Raw genomic sequence first — 16,664 nt, 5'->3', positions numbered from 1 at the left:
CTCTGAGATATATTCCGTTATTGTTCAGACGAACCATAAAATCCTATGTACCGATCATTGTCGTATTTCTCAAAACACTGAAGGTTCTTTTTGATGTCATTTAAGGAACAGAGTCTTGTATGCACCTCTCCTTGTATTTGTACACACAGAAACAGTCTATTTTGTCTTAATTCAAAAACAGCAACTACATGTTCCCTGAGAAAAAAAAAGTCATAGACGTATGTGATTTTTAGTGAGCAAGACACTCTGAGCATCAGATAGAACGATGGGTGGTGAGACCAGTTCCCATTCCCAGGAAACGAGCGAGAAATTTCAGGTTAAAATTTGCTTACTATAATATCAATATCAAAATATAAATTCTACGCTGAAAAAATAAACTGAAAACTTATACATTGATACCTTACAGGCTGCATTTAAGAGGGTTGCTGATGTTGCCCATATTCCAACATGTGCAAGTAAGTAAGCAAGCGAGCAACATTGGATACAGATATTGCTATTATTTTAGATTCCTTTTTGATTTAATAAACAAGATGATCCAACTGGAGTACCTTTTTGTATAACTGAACAAAGATTTTTTCAATAAAATTCAACAAAACAATCATTAAAGCAATGGATATCAAATAGAATACAATTACATGTATATGCATGTATGAGTGAACTGATATTATTATGTTTTAGCTATCGTAATATTTATTACTGAATTACATACCCGGTACTGTATCTTATGTAACCAGATTCTTCTTCTTAGATTTCTGGATGTACAAAGAAAAAATCAGACCCATTTTGGAACAAATAATAGGTGGGGAACAGATCAGACAATGCTTCAAAGTCCAGAAATCAGACATGTTCACAACTGCAATGTCACACTACAAAGGCAAAGTCTCTGAAATCCGAAGAAAAAGTGCCTCCATTCGCCACGAGTCCTTGATGATCGTTTTTGATGATTCTAGGGAATATGACTATGATGGAGGTGGTTTTAGAAGAGAGTTTTATTCGACTTTCTTCCTGCAAGCTATCAGAGACAGGGGACTCTTTATTGGGAATTTTCCTCGACTAGTGCCAAATTTTGCTCAGGACAGATTGGACGATTTGACTGCAGTCGGTATTGGAATAGTGGAAGCCATTTTGAATTTTGATTGTGGATTTCCATACTTAAATCCAGGACTGTATCATTTCATGGTAGACCATGAAGATTTTGAGCAGTACCTAACGGTAGAAGACATTCCAAATCCAGAAGTGAAATATCTTGTTGATCAAGTATTTATATATATACTTTTTTTATTTGTTAAAAATTGTACCGATAGGAACCTATTTTTATTGTTACTGGCACAATCTTAAGTTTTCAATTTTTGTATATTCCATGGCCGTAGGAACCGGGGGGGGGGGCACGGGGGGCCGTGCCCCCCCCCCCCCCAATAATTTTGCCGATATATAGATTACTATAGAAAACATAGATACTATATGCTTGTGCCCCCTCAATGAAAAGTCTGATGACCCTTTTTTTCTTTTTCTTTTTGCTTGTCAAGAAATTTTTGGTAGTTGATAGTGCCCCCTCAACTGAAAATGTATGGCTGTGCCCCCCCCCCCCCCCAACTGAAATTGCTTCCTACGGGCCTGTATTCAAAACATAAGTGCACCCAATTTTTATTGGTAAAGGGAAGCACTGTGCATGTACTAAACTTATAACCATCTGTTAACGTACGTATTGTAATATACTAGAATGATACATTTTAAATTAATTTTAATTACCATTTATTAGTGTTTGTGGTTCAGAGATAGAAATTATTCGTAAAATTGAATTATCTTCCTGGTAAATAGCTCTCAATTTGCCTTGATAGCTCTTAGAGTGCAGAACCGATGACCAAATAAATGACGTCATTCAGAATGAGGAGGGAAATGTGGTGGGACACATTGGCTGGCCAGCCGGAAAACACTTCAACGTAAGTTACACCTCCTCAGGGCAAAACACTATATAAGGAGTTATTACGGTATGAAATATAACATCGTTCACACATATTCACAAATGATATATATTGTAGATGGACAGCAGAGAACAGTTAATCCATATGCTGACAAAATACAGCATTATTGATGAGAGAAGACCAGCAATAGATGCACTGATGAAAGGTCTTAATTATCTAAAGTTTCTAGACAAAATAAAAGGCGTCTCCTTGTTAGAGCCCCTTTTCGTTCATTCCGACGAATACTCCATTAATAAAGAGTATCTGAAGAAAATTTTGCTTCCGGCTCTGGAGGGCTTAAATGGTGTTAATGAGAAACTGCAAAAGGCCAAGGATTATGCAATACGCTCTGTTAATGAGATTAATGGTGAGTATACACTATTAATCTTTGGTAAAAATGTCACTTTACATTTTTATTTTTGATAATAATTGACAAAAATATTGAAATTTATCATCACAGACATTAATAACATAATATTTCCATTTCTATTTGTTTTCTCTGTGATAACTCTTTGAAAGTTAGGAGAGTTGATTTCTTGATCATTCTAACGGAATGCAAATTTTGCCAAGCGAAAGGTCAGTAGCTAAGAAGGCATAATATGCATGTAATTCTCATGCGGCTGTCTTTGTGTCTGACTCTAAGGAGGCCTAATATGCATGTAATTCTCGTGCGGCTGTCTTTGTGTTTGACGTCAGTGGGCGGGGACTATTAAAATTGACATGTGAGGCCTCGTGTAATTTAAATCTATTAGTCTACATTTTTAAAATCTAAATTTACAATTTTATTTCAAAATGAAATGGAAATATAAGGAATCACTGTCTAGTAAGTAGAGTATGCCAGGGACATCAACGATAGTTGGAAACGTGGGATAATTTATGCATAACGGGCTTCGCCCGTTATGCAAATTATCCCACGGTTCCAACTATCGTTGATGCCCTGGCATACTCTACTAACTAGACAGTGATTCCTTAAAGCTGAAAATGATTCGTAAAAGCAATGTGTCCGCCATTTTTATTCGGATTCTCGCTATATCTGAGGACCCCTATATAAAGGGCCTGACTTGGACACTGTTTAGTATGATCAGTCGACACCGGTATAGACGGACGTATGCTATACATCACTCGGTAGCGAAAAAATAACTGTAATACCTCGTCTAATGCAGGAAAGTAAGATACAAAAGAAACTTACAGTTATAGTAGTTATGGTCAGTGCAGTATACAAACAAACAGATACACGTAACTACAATAAAATGTAAACAAAGGTAATGCAAGATAACCAGCACGAACACGGGTCGCCATTCCACGCCGATACCCGTGACAATAAAGCAGTCAGGTGTAACGAATGCGAAGAGTATACCCTGGTGTTCATGCATCGTAGATATGATATCGAAAATGGCGTATGCCTATTTACGAGTCGTGTTCAGCTTTAAATGTCTTTGCACCAAGTACAATATTCTTAAATGATGCTTTTTGTATGAATCAAGATCTCTCAGAGAACACTTAGATTATATAATAGAAGAAGTACATACCAATTCATTGTGATACCAGTATTGTCCATGATATTGTTCATCAAATACAAGAGCTTGAGCATACTGCACACAAAATGTATCGTAAAAGTTGAACAAGAATTCGCTATCGAACACCACTAAGATTTCTATGCGAACTCATTTGTAGACGAAGAAGCGCGGGCTCTCTACCATTTCATCACAGGTCTAGCCAGTCCTTCTGTAAGCCAGGAGCAACTAAATGCTGAATTCATCATGGCCAACCCCCAGCAGAAAGTTCCAGAAGCTATGACATGTTTTGAGAAATTAATGATTCCTGTTGGGAATAAAGACTACAGGGAATTTAAGGAGTCATTTCAACATGCCATAAGAACATTTGAAACACTCGATAGAACAAGCAACTAATGTATATGTGTATGAGAAATGTCCAAGCTGGCTTCCAAACCTGTAATTGTTCATAATTTCCAAATTTTAAATGTTGCCAAGTACTGAAAGTTTACTTAGAATACTTACTGTATTTTGCTTCAAATGAACATACGAGGGTTGTCCCAAAATTCCGTAGACAAGCGTAGTTTTGTAGGAACCCGATGTCATGAATTAATAAAACTTTGTATATAGATTCATCCAGTTAAAACATAACTTTATAACCAAACATCGAGGAATTACACATATATGTATGAACCCAATTTAAATAAAATATTTGATTGTCTGGAGTAAGAAGGCGACGCAGTACCCAAAAGCTGCAGTTAAAAATTGGCGTATAATATATAAAATCAAACGAAGAATTTTATATCGTTTTTATGCACCGGTTTGAAATCCGACTTGTTGAAAAATGGCGTTCTAGTTTCTTTACAGCATAAGTGGCAAAACGGTGTAATGTTTTTGTGTAAGTTTGATTTTCTTGGTCTTTTAGGCTCAATAAAGATTCAAAGTAGCTGAATCTCAAATTTTTCAAACTTTTCTGGCTGTTACAATTGCTACCAAGATATAGCAACCAAATTTTATTTGAAATACTGGGAAACTCGTTTAGTATGAACAAGAATACAGTGAATTTATGGATATAGTGAAGTTTTTTGGAATCCTGGAAAAATTCTTCAAAATTTCTTTAAAAATTTTATGGTAATAACAAATTCTGATAGGGTAAATTTTTGTCCCATAGAGGTTTAAAATGACGAATTTTACATCTTTTATAACGAATTTTCGAAGTTCTTATATATATCATAAAAAAAATATTCATCTGACATTATTTTTTGTAGGAATTCATATAAGAAATTAATCAGAAAACTTTTATTCAATGAGGTTAGTTTTGTATTTAATACTTCTCTGAACATATTTGTTAGTCATACAAGAAGGATAGCATGTACTACATGTATATTGTAAATTTGCTATATGTACTTAACAAATTTGTTATATGGTTATTGCGAATTATATGTACATATAGCAAAGTAAATTCACAGGTCCCCAATACTTCGCTATAACCAATTTTTACTGTATATTTCTGGTGTTAAGTTGTAAAAATTGGCAAAGTTTTATAAAAATTGGTGACCAATACTGACCACGTGTGCCAAAAAAGTTTGAGAGGTTGCATAGAATAGCTCTTAATACTATGTGAGTTAATACACAGCAAAAAACAGAAATGCAATCCTTTTGAACATTTTACTAGTATAAATTAAGATTTGTATAAAAATCATCTTCTTATGCATTGAATATAACATCAATTATTCTAGTCTGAAACTAAATTGTTAATGAAAATGAAAAATAATTATAAAACTAGTACATATTTAGCTTCACTCCTGATAAGCAGAGGAAAATGACATACTCTTAGATACAACCTATGCAGTTTAAAAAAAAATCCCTAAATTATAACACTAATCATAAAGAACTGGACTAAATATATAGAAATAAAAGTCTATACATATACCACAACCTCTCTTTTTCAACCAAAAAATGTAAATAAATAAAAAAAGAGGTCATTTAAACAATATCTTTGATCATGTAAGTAGCAACATAATATCTATACACACAATGAACAATTCCAATAACACAACAGAAATTTTTCATTTTTCCTTAGTTTATCTCTCATTTACACATTTAAATTTCCATAACGCCATCTTTAAAAAAAGTTTGCTTGCCCTCTCTCTACTCAGGGTAAAAAAAAAATTGGGTAGGTAGGTAGGGATTTTTTTTTACTCCAATATGAAGGCAAAACAGTTAATAAAGGGATGTGAAAACTTCAAAATGAATTTAAAAAATTGTTTCCTGGAGGTTTAAAAAGTTTTGAGTTGGGCCATTTTTAGTGGGTCGGTCGGGAGAGGGCAAACAAACAACTGTTTAAAGATGGCCTAATTGTTTCATATTTTAAATTTTTGATTTAAATCATATTCTAATCATCCTCATACCCATGTGTCTGGAATAGGAACTATCTTATAATGCTATGATCCTAATCTCTCCTCAAATACACAATATATAAACAAAAATTATATAGTAAAACAATTATTTCAGATCTGTATTGGAAAAAGAAGCACTGAGCACGTAGTTTACAAAAACAATAGATAAAGACACTCGAATCACACTTTCTGTTGAGTTCCCAGTTCTACATCTTCGAGAAATTCATCATCTCCAGCCCTGAGATTGTCTGTTAGTCTGTCTGTGGAAGCTGTTATAGACAGAACGATCCAGGCTAATATTGCCATGCAACAGCGGGCTGTGTTAATGTCCCTCCAGGTTGATATATCATCACCAGCTGATGACAGTGTACGATTTGTCTGGAAAAAGGTCAGGGTCATTAGGGAACATTCTAAATTAAACATATTTATTTCCAATTGGACAAAAGATAAGACAGTAGGCAAGGACTCTCCCAGATGAGTATGATGTTAAAGGGGCATGGACACACTTGTATTGCAGTTTTGTTTAGAAGTTTATTCAATCACAATGGTATTCTTCAGAATCTTACATCAAACATGTGTTTGTAAACATGGGCAAGCTCCGTTATTGTTTTTGTTTGTGTTTTACCAGGTGTGTTTGATTTGATCGCACTGCATACTTCAATGAACACAAACAGGCATTACTGTTGTGTTGGTTTTGCTTTCTTTCATTTGTATTTTGACTTTTCTTCATTCTGGTTTTTATATCTTTTATTAATAACCACAAATTTCATGCTTTTCTCAAATATTAAGGATAAATTTTAGGTCATGAAAGTCCAAGGATATTTTATATGTCAATTGCATGAACATGCCCGGAATGTAGTTTTTAAAATACAGTAAAACACGCTTATAGCGAACAGGCTTATAACGAATTGATGCTTACAGCAAAGTGATTTTCATTAATAGACATATATAACACTTGAAGGAGTAATTCTTAAGTAAATTTTACATTGCAGGCACACAGCAAAACACTCTTTTATTAAGATCAAATACTTATTTAAAGCTGAACATGACTTATAAATGAGGAGACTTATCTTTTTCCACCATAATTCTTTTTATTCTGCTTTTTCTCTAGAACCCCTATATATAAGCAATTACTTGTCACAATTAAGTGTAAAACCCCTTTTAGATTTCTCCAGTCTGGAAGTATCCTTCATTGCTTTTATGAACACTCAGCAGTGATGAAAATAATTACTGCATCTGCCACACCAGGGAAAAAGTAACTGAGGAATTGAGACATCAGTTGCACAGATCAGTGCAATACAAACAAACACAAATATATGAAAAAACGCAATAAAAGGTAAATAAAGGCAAAGTTAGATAATCAACACAAGGTACAAGTCTTTCATTCTTGTAGCAGTAGCCCGAGAGCAAAGGGATTACTTGAGTGTTGATATTGAAGATATGAAAACTCATATGGACTATTGGAGTATTTACGAGTTATGTTCAGCTTTAAGAAATAGCATCCCCCTACATCTTATTTTCCTTTCAGAGATTTTGCCTTCAAGGAATTCATAATATTCATAATTCATAATAAAAAAAACTTCTTCAGTCTACATATGTTCATTTTTCAGGTTACTGTAGTAAAAATTTTTAGAGAAGAACTATCAGAAAGCTTTATGTAGTTGTTTTACATACAACAACAAAATACACATTAATAAAATGTATATGATACTTACATTTGCATCTACCCAGAGCTGAGGATATTTGTCATACAGATTCATTTTATCCTCTAGATTAGCCATACACAGACTGAGAATTAAAGCTATAAAGTAGATGATTATAGACACTGTTCCTGTCTGTAACGTAAAAGATTGGAGGACAAATCTACGTGTGGGACGTCCAATATCAAATCTGAAATAGAAAATCATTCCTTAAATCAGCCTGTGGGACATCCAATATCAAATCTGAAATAGAAAATCATTCCTTAAATGATGTTTGAATTATTTCCATGATAACAGAAATGTATTTCTGGGATTTCCCCCAAGGAGGAACATCAAAAGATGTGATATTATCAGTCATGCTTTTGTTAACCCCCATATAATGGACATAAATTCCTTTCATTTTTACATACCATTTCTTTTTTAGTTACCTTATAAACTACTGGTATGAGAAAAACAATACTAGCTACATTCTACAAATTTTTGTCAAGTTTCTCATCTCTATCATGTCTCTGTGTATCTGTCTTTTTACAGTCTAGCCTCAAGGCTCAGTATCTAAATTCAGTGGGACTTTTGAGAAACATTGAGCTTAACACTGAGTTGTTGAGATATCCGAGTGTTCAAGATAGCAAACATTAAATCTGATTTATATAGTCAGGACCACTGAATATGAGTAACTCATGAATTTTTGTTATCACAAGTATGATGAATTCAATGAAGTGGATTCACAAATAAAAACAGTGTAAAACATGTGATAGCTATTTGTAAAACATGTAATAAAAAGAATCCTCATTGGTTTGTGGTTGGATATGAATTTTATCTAACCAGAAACCAATGGGCGATCCTATGCATGTATATATTCCTTGATTTCAACTTATGAATTTTTGAGATACTCAGGTTTAACTGTATATAACTTTTACATTATATCAGGTTATCAGATTCTTACCTGTCACAGGCTGAAACTGTACACAACACCAGAAGAATATAAAACATGCACTGTACTGGAAGAGCTAAAATTCTATAGTGCTCCAAAAAGTCAATGTATGAGAAATATAACAATATGTAGGTCATTGTCAGGTGCCACATAGCAATGCCTGCTGTAAGTCCATGTAAAAACAAACAGAATGTCACAAAAACTTTGTGTGTTCCTATCGCAAACAGTATGGTGGACTCAACGGGCTGATCAGGTTCTAGTTCCCGGATAGCTTCCTCTTCTGCCCATTTCTTGGCAAATTTCACTTTGTTTTCTCCTTTAAATCCACCTGGAGGAAAGAATAATTACATGGGTGAACATGGAATTCCTGATTGTGAACATAATTTAGAATAGAGACAGATAACATAAAGATTAAAAATACAATGTGACCATCATGTGACTAAAAGTAAGTTATTTCATTTTTTCTACAAATCTTTTGACGAACAAAATAAGAACCAATTTAATCAATATCTTTGATCAATCTGAATAAAATCAGCTGTTCTGATATGCTACTGCTCACGAATATCTGATGCTTGTAAATGGTATCATATCAGAACAGCTGATTTTAATCAGATTGAATCTCATTGATTAAATTCAAATCTCTTCACTTCCTTAAAAACTATTCAACATTAAATAAACACCATATCCATCATTTCATAAATTTAGTCTTGTTTATAAAGAGCTTAAGACTTTAATTAGCACATATTTTCTGATAACTTTGTGAGACTCTGATTTTTTTCTAACAAAAGCCTCTTGATTATAGATAAGAATAAATAATAAAATAATAAATAAGATAATTTTTAACAACAATGGATAGCCATTGATGTTGCCAATGAAACTGCCCATTACCTTTTCATGAATACAGAGAAATACATACATATATTGACCAATGGGTGACGGAGAAAAGAATATCTTGTGATCAACTGCGTGTTGTACAAAAACAAATTCATATTAAAGAAATATATATATGCTTCTACAAAAACTTACTGTCTGTCTCTATGAAAAGTTTCTCCAGTGGCTGACTTTTCAAAACTGCTGCCTCTGTTGCAAAGGGATGTAAAAGGACCTCGTCCTGTTCTTTTTTACTCTTGGGACTCACAACATCTTCATGTATAGTTTGCAATTCAGCTGTAAGTGTGTCTCCCCATTCATCTTCCTCTCTGGGTGTGCCTGTGGTGGAAGCTGGCTTCTTCTTCTTTCTGACTTTCTTCTTTGGTGTGCCACTTCCTTTTGTTTCCTTTGATATCAGACTTGCTTTGCTTCCAGTAACATCCTTGGAGAGAGAATATATGCATTCACATAAATATTTATTTCAAGTAGATTTACATACATGTACAATGTACCTAATACCTGCTCAGGAACTTGACATTGTATATAAACATATCTTATCCATCTTATTTATCCCTGGTTCCCCCAAAGCCCAGACATACCCTCTAGCTCGATGAAATCTGTTGAAATAAGTACTTAACAGGTGATTAATTTAAAAAAAAATCACATCCTTCATTTTTTTTAAATAAAAGAATGAATATAACATTATTCACCCATTTCAATTAACTTAGGCATTAAAAATTCGTTAATGTCTATTTACTGAAACATGTATGAACACATCCCTCTGTGCAACATTATTTCGTCTAATTTTCTGTTATGAACTATCGTTGTCTGCCTACCTCGTCTTTACTTGCTGCACTTCGAGCAGAAGTGGGGTCTGCTTCGCTTTCCTCCGTAGTTGCCGGTTTCTTACGTTTCTTTGGTGTTGGTTTATCTGCTGTTTCACCCTCTTTCTTTTTCACCACCTTTTTCTTTGTTGGTGTTTCATCGGATCTCGGAGAGGTTGTGCCATTTGTTTCAACGCTTGGAACTTTCTTCTTTTTCTTTTTGACAGGTTTCTTTGGTTCATCTCCATCCTCAGATGAAATTGGTGGAAGTTTTTTGCTCCTTTTCGGTGGATCTGCTCCTGTGTCCGACATTTTTGTTGTCAATGTAAATTTTGTTGTAAGCGGCCTTCAAAAATTTTTAGCTTACAGCATCACGAAAAAAAGAAGAAGAAATAGTAAGGAAAAACTGTTGATTTTTTCGGTATTGTAACATCAATATTTAATACAGGTACAATACATTTTTAAATTAGGAAAAGTGTTTAAATACTCCTGAAATAATTATAATTAAAAAATAAATTTAAAAGCACCGGGATCGGTACCTTTTAAATAAAATGCCGATCCCGAGGTAAAGGAAAAAAATGACAGCCAAAAAGTCTGTCCTCTTCATTTGCTTGGGTATGTCAGCTGCAAAAGCAGCTTTATTATACTTCATTTTACAACAAAGTTGTTTGGTCCAAATATCAGTATTAGATAAATGTTAAGTTTAGACATAAGTTCTGAATGAAATAAAATGCGTCCATGCAATGGGGCTTGTCACGATGTGTGCCCTCTTAATTAAATATATTCACCCCGTGAACCCTTCTAGATCCCCCCTTTTGTATTTTATAGAAGGAGTGAATGTATTTAAGGTGACTATATTCTAGAAAAAGCAAATATTTCTTGACAAGCCCTTGTGGACCATGTTGCTCTTACAACAGTCCTGAATGTATATCTAATTTTTAAAAGTTTTGTACATGGCTAATAATTTAATGACTTAGAAGTTCTTATGTTGATATATAGAAAGAGTAATGACTGTGTTACTGGGTGATATGTTCTTGGGTAAAAGTTACAGTCAAAAGTTTTATCATAGAACTGGGAAGATAATCTCAACCAAAAAAAAAAAAAAGGTTTTGAGATATAAAAAATTAATTCAAAATCTTTTTCTTTCATAAAAATTACTTTGCATTGTTTATTTGCTATTAACCCATCATCAAAAACACATAACTACATACAGAGCTTATAAAACTGTGCTAAAATTATGTACTTGTGCATCTTTATGAATTAATATGTTTTATTTGATACTGCAGGTAACATTTGTAGATCACCCATTTCAGAGGCATTATTTCTAGACTTGTTAGAGAAGAAAGGAGAAAGGGATTCAGTAAGTGCTTTTGTTGACTTATTATAAAGTGATTATGTCTAAATTACTAGTTGTATATGATGGGCAACAGAACTTCTTATGATTGGCCTTGATGAGAAACTCAAAGGCTTGAGTTAAAAAGTATCACAGTCTTTCATTTTACTCAGATAGGATAGGAAATAGATAAGAAAAGTTGGCTGACATGCAAAAAAACCTTTAAAAATATAAAGAATACACATACACTGTAAAAAAAAAAGAAAAAAAAAAGACAGGCCTTTTTGCAATATTTTGAAGATTTTGAAACAGCTCACAAATGATAAGAAAAGTGTATGTCCTGTTTATTAACTATTTTATATTATTTCTGTTGTATTCATAGTTTGTATTTTTCTTTATTTAAGTGGAAGGTAGACAGTGCTGCAATTATAGATATGCATGTGGGGAAAAATCCAGACAAAAGAACAACTAAAACACTACAGAAAAATGGCATCACCTCCTACAGCCACAAATGTAGACAGGTATACAGGTGTATAGAGATACAATAATTTGAATTCATATTCTTAGGGCCTTAGAAAAAAAATATGTTTGTTTATGGTTACCTGACTGACCTGAATTTTATGCCCCAACCCAAATAGTTTTTCTCATTGTAAAATCCTGAATATTGCATAACTGTATGTATTCTAAAGATCAAACATAACATGGTGTGCAATGGTTCAAATATGGTAATTGCCAGTGTTTGTTTAGTGTTGCATTGATGGTTTTGCATATATTTTATTGTCTTTAAACTTTTTCAAATGAGACTGGGCAAAAGACCAAAAAATTAAAAATAGTCCATCATAAATCTTGCTTCTTTATCAATTTGAGAGCAGTTTTTTAATTGAATGTTGAATGATTTGCATTGTTTTACTTAAATATGTTATAAAAATTGAATTGTAATAAATAATTTTGAAGTTGAAGGTTCTGACTGAACTTTTCTAAAAAGCTGACGAGTGGCATACCTTAAGTTTGATTACATACCTTAACATGGGACATGGAGACTGGTCCTTCGGATGAGACCGTATAAACCGAGGTCCCGTGTCGCAGTAGGTGCTGGCACGAAAAAGGTCCCTCACTGCTCAATGGCCCTGAGTGCCAAACATAGGTCAAAATTTGCAGCTCTCCATCAGCAAGTGATGGTGTCTCCATATGAGTGAAAAATTCTCAAGAGGGACGTTAAACAACAAACAAACAAACAAAACATACCATAACAATGGTTTTAAAGAACATAAATCTTTGGGTGCCATCAAGATCAAATTAAGTTTTTCCTATTTCTTGATGTCTGTAGATTAATGTAATTGTAATAAATGTCTTGGGGTGATCTGACTGGCCTACCAAATGGTTGCATTTCATTTATTTCAGATCAGACCTGCAGACTTTTCAGACTTTGATTACATAGTTGGTATGGATGATGATAATATGAGGTAACTAGATAAATTTGAAACTTTGTATTGTGTATGCTGACCAGAGTTTTCATTTCAGTTAAACTCAGTAAAGAGAATAAACAGATTTTGTATGCATAATTTCACAAAATCACTGCATGAAGTCTACAAGTTTCAAAAGTTACAATTTTTATCACAGAGATCTTTTTCCCCCCAAGAATTGAAATTTTTCATATTAGAAAAATGAAGTTTAGAAATAAGTGTTTTGTATAATATTTAAACAACAAAATGTTTTTTTGTTTGTTAATACAGGGATAACTGTTGGGGCATTGCAGAAAAATACATAACCTGCATAAATGTTTTTTTGCAATGATTGCAACCATTAGTCTCCACATTAACAAAGAAAAATAAGACATTTTATTGTTTATATGCATATCTGTATAAATTATCCATAGAAAGTGGATGAAATTAAGTAAAATACTGCATTGTTGGTCTGTCCATATTATAAATTTTATGGAAGATCTGAGTTCTTCCTTAACAAATTTTTCACACACAGATGGCTTTAAAGACCAGTTCTAACTAGTTTATTGTTAATAGATTGATGAGAGCAATCAGTTTCAAGAGAAATATAATGGACATACATATATTAAAGTTAATACATGATCTTTTTAAGCCAGAGGTGTTGCATGTAGCTATGTTTATTTAGAAGTAGGGTTTACATTTTAATGTGAATTTGGGATATTATTTGATAACATACTTGTACAATGTTATTGTAATATTTTCAGTGATTTAAATGATTTGAAACCCAAGAACTGTAGAGCTAAGCTGGTGATTTTTGGTGACTACGACACAGATGGAAGCAAGACATATGTGGAGGATCCTTATTATGTAAGTGACCTAATCCTAATATAAGTAATTGTATAAGTGTATGTAGGTAAAAGTACCAAATCCAGAAATTCTGTAATAAAAACTGTACGTGTACTTTAAAAAAAAAGCTTCATACTTTAGCGGCTTTGTAGCGGACAAGGATTTTCTAAGAAATTTTTAATAAATGCAATACATGGTGCAGGTGTGTGTAGTGCTAATCATGATTACCTGAACAACTCCATATCCAATGATTGGACTAAATTTTGAATACATAAATTTATGTGCATGTACAGTATACATTTATGTTTATTTGTACAGTGTACATAGAAACAAAACTAAGTATTTCCAATTAATCAAGGAATCATTTACTATTGAAACAAGCACATGCATCAAAATATCTATTTGAAGTTTGAAATTTTGTACTTAATAAACTTGTTAAGATTTATTTCAATAAATGATTTGTTTTCGGTGACATGCAGCATGTTATTTTGAATTTAACAGAGTGATGATATACAGGCCTTCCAAGATGTATATGACAAAGTTTACCGATGCTGCCGAGGGTTTTATGATAGCATTACATCATGATATTTTTCAGACCTCTACACTTTACAGCTCAAAGCTAGCTGTAGTATTCATAATTTTGAAGTATGTAATTTGTACAAGCATACTGAATTTTTTTAAACAAACATTATTACAATGTTCTGTTATGCAAAATTTGTATTTTACATGGACCCTTCTCCCAATTCAAATAATTTTTGCAGTTGCCCAATTTTTGCAGAACTGTTCAGAAAGAAAAGTTAAGAGATTAAAATAAAAAACTTTTCCATTTCTAAATGTATTGGAGATAGAATAGAATAAGAGAGTTTGGAATAGCTGAGATCTGAATGCTCTCTGTAAGATCATATTGTATATTTTTGAACTGTAGAAATTATAATTATTTGTTATATTGCACGGTAAAGAAAATAATCGTCCTTTACTTCATGGAAAGTTGGTTATAAATCAAGCATGTGTCTCACTGATACAGTTGGTGCTTTTCCCTTTTTAGCTATACATATATTTATATGTTGAAAATTTTATTGTGTAATTTACACATATAAGATTTAATGAATTAAACTGAAAACTAGAGAGTTTTTTATCATCAATATTTTATACCATTTTGGTGTGAAATTTTATATGTTGTTGATTCACTGCAATTTGTTTATTTTATTTTATTCAAGGTCAAAATCATGTTGTTTTCATAGTAGTGAAATGAAATATGAAGATAACGAACAGTATTCAATCTCGAAAGTCCAATGAAACGATACAAATTTGGAGCAGAGCAAACATGGACCTAAAATAATTTAGAGGTGGGATCAGGTGCCATGGAGGAGTGAGCATCCCCTGCCGACCGGTCACACCCGCCATGTGCTCCTTGTCATGATCGAATAAAAACGAAAAAATCTGTAGACAGTTCAGTGTATAAATAATGGCCTAACAATTAGTATGAAAAAAGTCAGTCAGCATTTGACTCAATGATAGGATGTATGTGCTGCCAAGGTCATTGTTTCGACCATAAAACTTGTGAAATGATGACTTCAAACGAGACTGTTGATATTCTTGTTTCATCTACTTGTTTCTCAATAGCTTGCCTCATTTTAGAAATTGTTCATACATAGAGCAAGCTTTTGCGTATCGTATCAACTGAGAGACATATAACCCATATGCAGGTGATAAGGGTATATTGCTACATAAGTAAGGAAAGTTGACGATATAAATAGAAAAATAAAGGAATAAGAAATATTGTTCAAAACAAAGAAAAATGTTTTTATGTGTGCAAAATTTGATGTTGGCATGATGAAAGTTTATATGGTATTTAGACATTGTTTAAAGGACCTGCAGAAATTTGATGGAACAAACAACCTGTTTAAAAAAAATATAATTGTGTTCACCAAGAAAAAGCTCCATGTAGACTTAAGTATTATTTAAAAATTTTATATGCATGTATATATGAAAAAGTTCACAGGAAAAGCATATATGCTACACTAATTTTATTTTGGAAGGAAAGAAATATTTCCTTTTTTAAAGTTTCTACCCAAACAAATAATGAAATAGTAACTTTCTAGTAAAAATGTGTGCTTAAACAGTCATGAACACAAAAATGTTTTGTTTGACTTCTGTACTTTTCTCAAGAATTTAAAAGATTTTAGTGAGATCATAGAACAACCTGGGAACAATTGGCACCAATACATGTATGCTGCGAAGGGTATTTCCAGTATCAAATTTACTACCGAGATAAAAAAGCACAAAGAAAAAAATCACTTTGAATATCAAAACCAATAGTCCAAGGCTACAGAATGATATAAAATTTGATATAGATATACATTTAATAAAGATTACCATGAAACATTTATCCTGGAATTGAAAAACGAGGGTCGTTTAATAAATAATGCAACAAACAGTATGTCATAGTAAATGTACATGTAGATCTATTTAACTTTATTTTTTCACAGTTGAAACGTTCAATTAAAGGGCTCCTAATCACAGAAAACGTCATGATTTTTCCTATTGTCCTCGCAAAGAAATTCACTTTTAAAGTATGCATGGTTACTACACTGAACTGAAAACTGTTTAAAATGATCTCTGCCAAGTAGATGAAAATGAGAGCGTATGTGAAAACTGTGCTTCTTTACATGAATCGCCGAAGAATTCATATTAAAAGTTTAAAGGAGATCAATATAGTGTAAAAATGGCCACGATCACCCCGCCCTCTTAACGCTGTATAGTTTTCAGATTAATTCAGAAATTCAAAAGTAAAAAAGGAGAGTTAAAATAAAAAGTTAAACCAGTCGATTGAAATTTTTAGGGACACCAAAAATTATCGATGCA

The 16,664-nt window shown here is 32.8% G+C and overlaps 3 protein-coding genes across 3 annotated transcripts; 2 read left to right on the top strand and 1 right to left on the bottom strand.

Annotated features, from left to right (window-relative positions):
• The first annotated feature begins 200 nt into the window (after nt 1-200).
• On the top strand, nt 201-4,298 carry LOC133173360 (uncharacterized). The gene is made up of 6 exons (XM_061308682.1): nt 201-316; nt 407-455; nt 749-1,257; nt 1,839-1,940; nt 2,040-2,328; nt 3,636-4,298. Exons 1-6 carry the CDS (start codon nt 266-268, stop codon nt 3,869-3,871), a joined length of 1,236 nt encoding a protein of 411 aa, XP_061164666.1. The 5' UTR covers nt 201-265; the 3' UTR covers nt 3,872-4,298.
• An 818-nt stretch (nt 4,299-5,116) lies between these two features.
• Nucleotides 5,117-10,531, bottom strand: LOC133172404 (transmembrane protein 237-like). Its single transcript, XM_061307665.1, has 5 exons — nt 10,191-10,531; nt 9,511-9,796; nt 8,497-8,812; nt 7,569-7,743; nt 5,117-6,231 (listed from the first exon to the last, which is right to left on the bottom strand). Exons 1-5 carry the CDS (start codon nt 10,488-10,490, stop codon nt 6,034-6,036), a joined length of 1,275 nt encoding a protein of 424 aa, XP_061163649.1. The 5' UTR covers nt 10,491-10,531; the 3' UTR covers nt 5,117-6,033.
• Nucleotides 10,532-10,730: 199 nt separating this feature from the next.
• Nucleotides 10,731-14,922, top strand: LOC133171473 (low molecular weight phosphotyrosine protein phosphatase-like). Its single transcript, XM_061306576.1, has 6 exons — nt 10,731-10,793; nt 11,465-11,538; nt 11,916-12,032; nt 12,913-12,974; nt 13,718-13,820; nt 14,301-14,922. The coding sequence occupies exons 1-6, from the start codon at nt 10,757-10,759 to the stop codon at nt 14,382-14,384; spliced, it is 477 nt and encodes a 158-aa protein (XP_061162560.1). The 5' UTR covers nt 10,731-10,756; the 3' UTR covers nt 14,385-14,922.
• The last annotated feature ends 1,742 nt before the right edge of the window (nt 14,923-16,664 follow it).

Source organism: Saccostrea echinata, unplaced genomic scaffold (genome assembly GCF_033153115.1).
Source record: "Saccostrea echinata isolate AGI-Se365-2 ecotype Australia unplaced genomic scaffold, CSIRO_AGI_Sech_v1 ptg000001l, whole genome shotgun sequence".
NCBI classification, from domain to species: domain Eukaryota; kingdom Metazoa; phylum Mollusca; class Bivalvia; order Ostreida; family Ostreidae; genus Saccostrea; species Saccostrea echinata.
Note: the sequence above shows the minus strand (reverse complement) of the source record. Positions and strands in the feature narration are given on the sequence as shown.

Bases quoted from the DNA above. Each gene is read 5' to 3' on its own strand.
- LOC133173360 (XM_061308682.1), top strand. From the start codon at position 266: ATGGGTGGTGAGACCAGTTCCCATTCCCAGGAAACGAGCGAGAAATTT. The intron at 456-748 runs GTAAGTAAGCAA...TCTTCTTCTTAG, and splicing joins CCATATTCCAACATGTGCAA to ATTTCTGGATGTACAAAGAA. The intron at 2,329-3,635 runs GTGAGTATACAC...ACTCATTTGTAG, and splicing joins CTCTGTTAATGAGATTAATG to ACGAAGAAGCGCGGGCTCTC.
- LOC133172404 (XM_061307665.1), bottom strand. From the start codon at position 10,490: ATGTCGGACACAGGAGCAGATCCACCGAAAAGGAGCAAAAAACTTCCA. The intron at 9,797-10,190 runs GTAGGCAGACAA...TCTCTCTCCAAG, and splicing joins GTGCAGCAAGTAAAGACGAG to GATGTTACTGGAAGCAAAGC. The intron at 7,744-8,496 runs GTAAGAATCTGA...TTTCTATTTCAG, and splicing joins ACAGTTTCAGCCTGTGACAG to ATTTGATATTGGACGTCCCA.
- LOC133171473 (XM_061306576.1), top strand. From the start codon at position 10,757: ATGACAGCCAAAAAGTCTGTCCTCTTCATTTGCTTGG. The intron at 10,794-11,464 runs GTATGTCAGCTG...TTGATACTGCAG, and splicing joins TGTCCTCTTCATTTGCTTGG to GTAACATTTGTAGATCACCC. The intron at 12,975-13,717 runs GTAACTAGATAA...TAATATTTTCAG, and splicing joins ATGGATGATGATAATATGAG to TGATTTAAATGATTTGAAAC.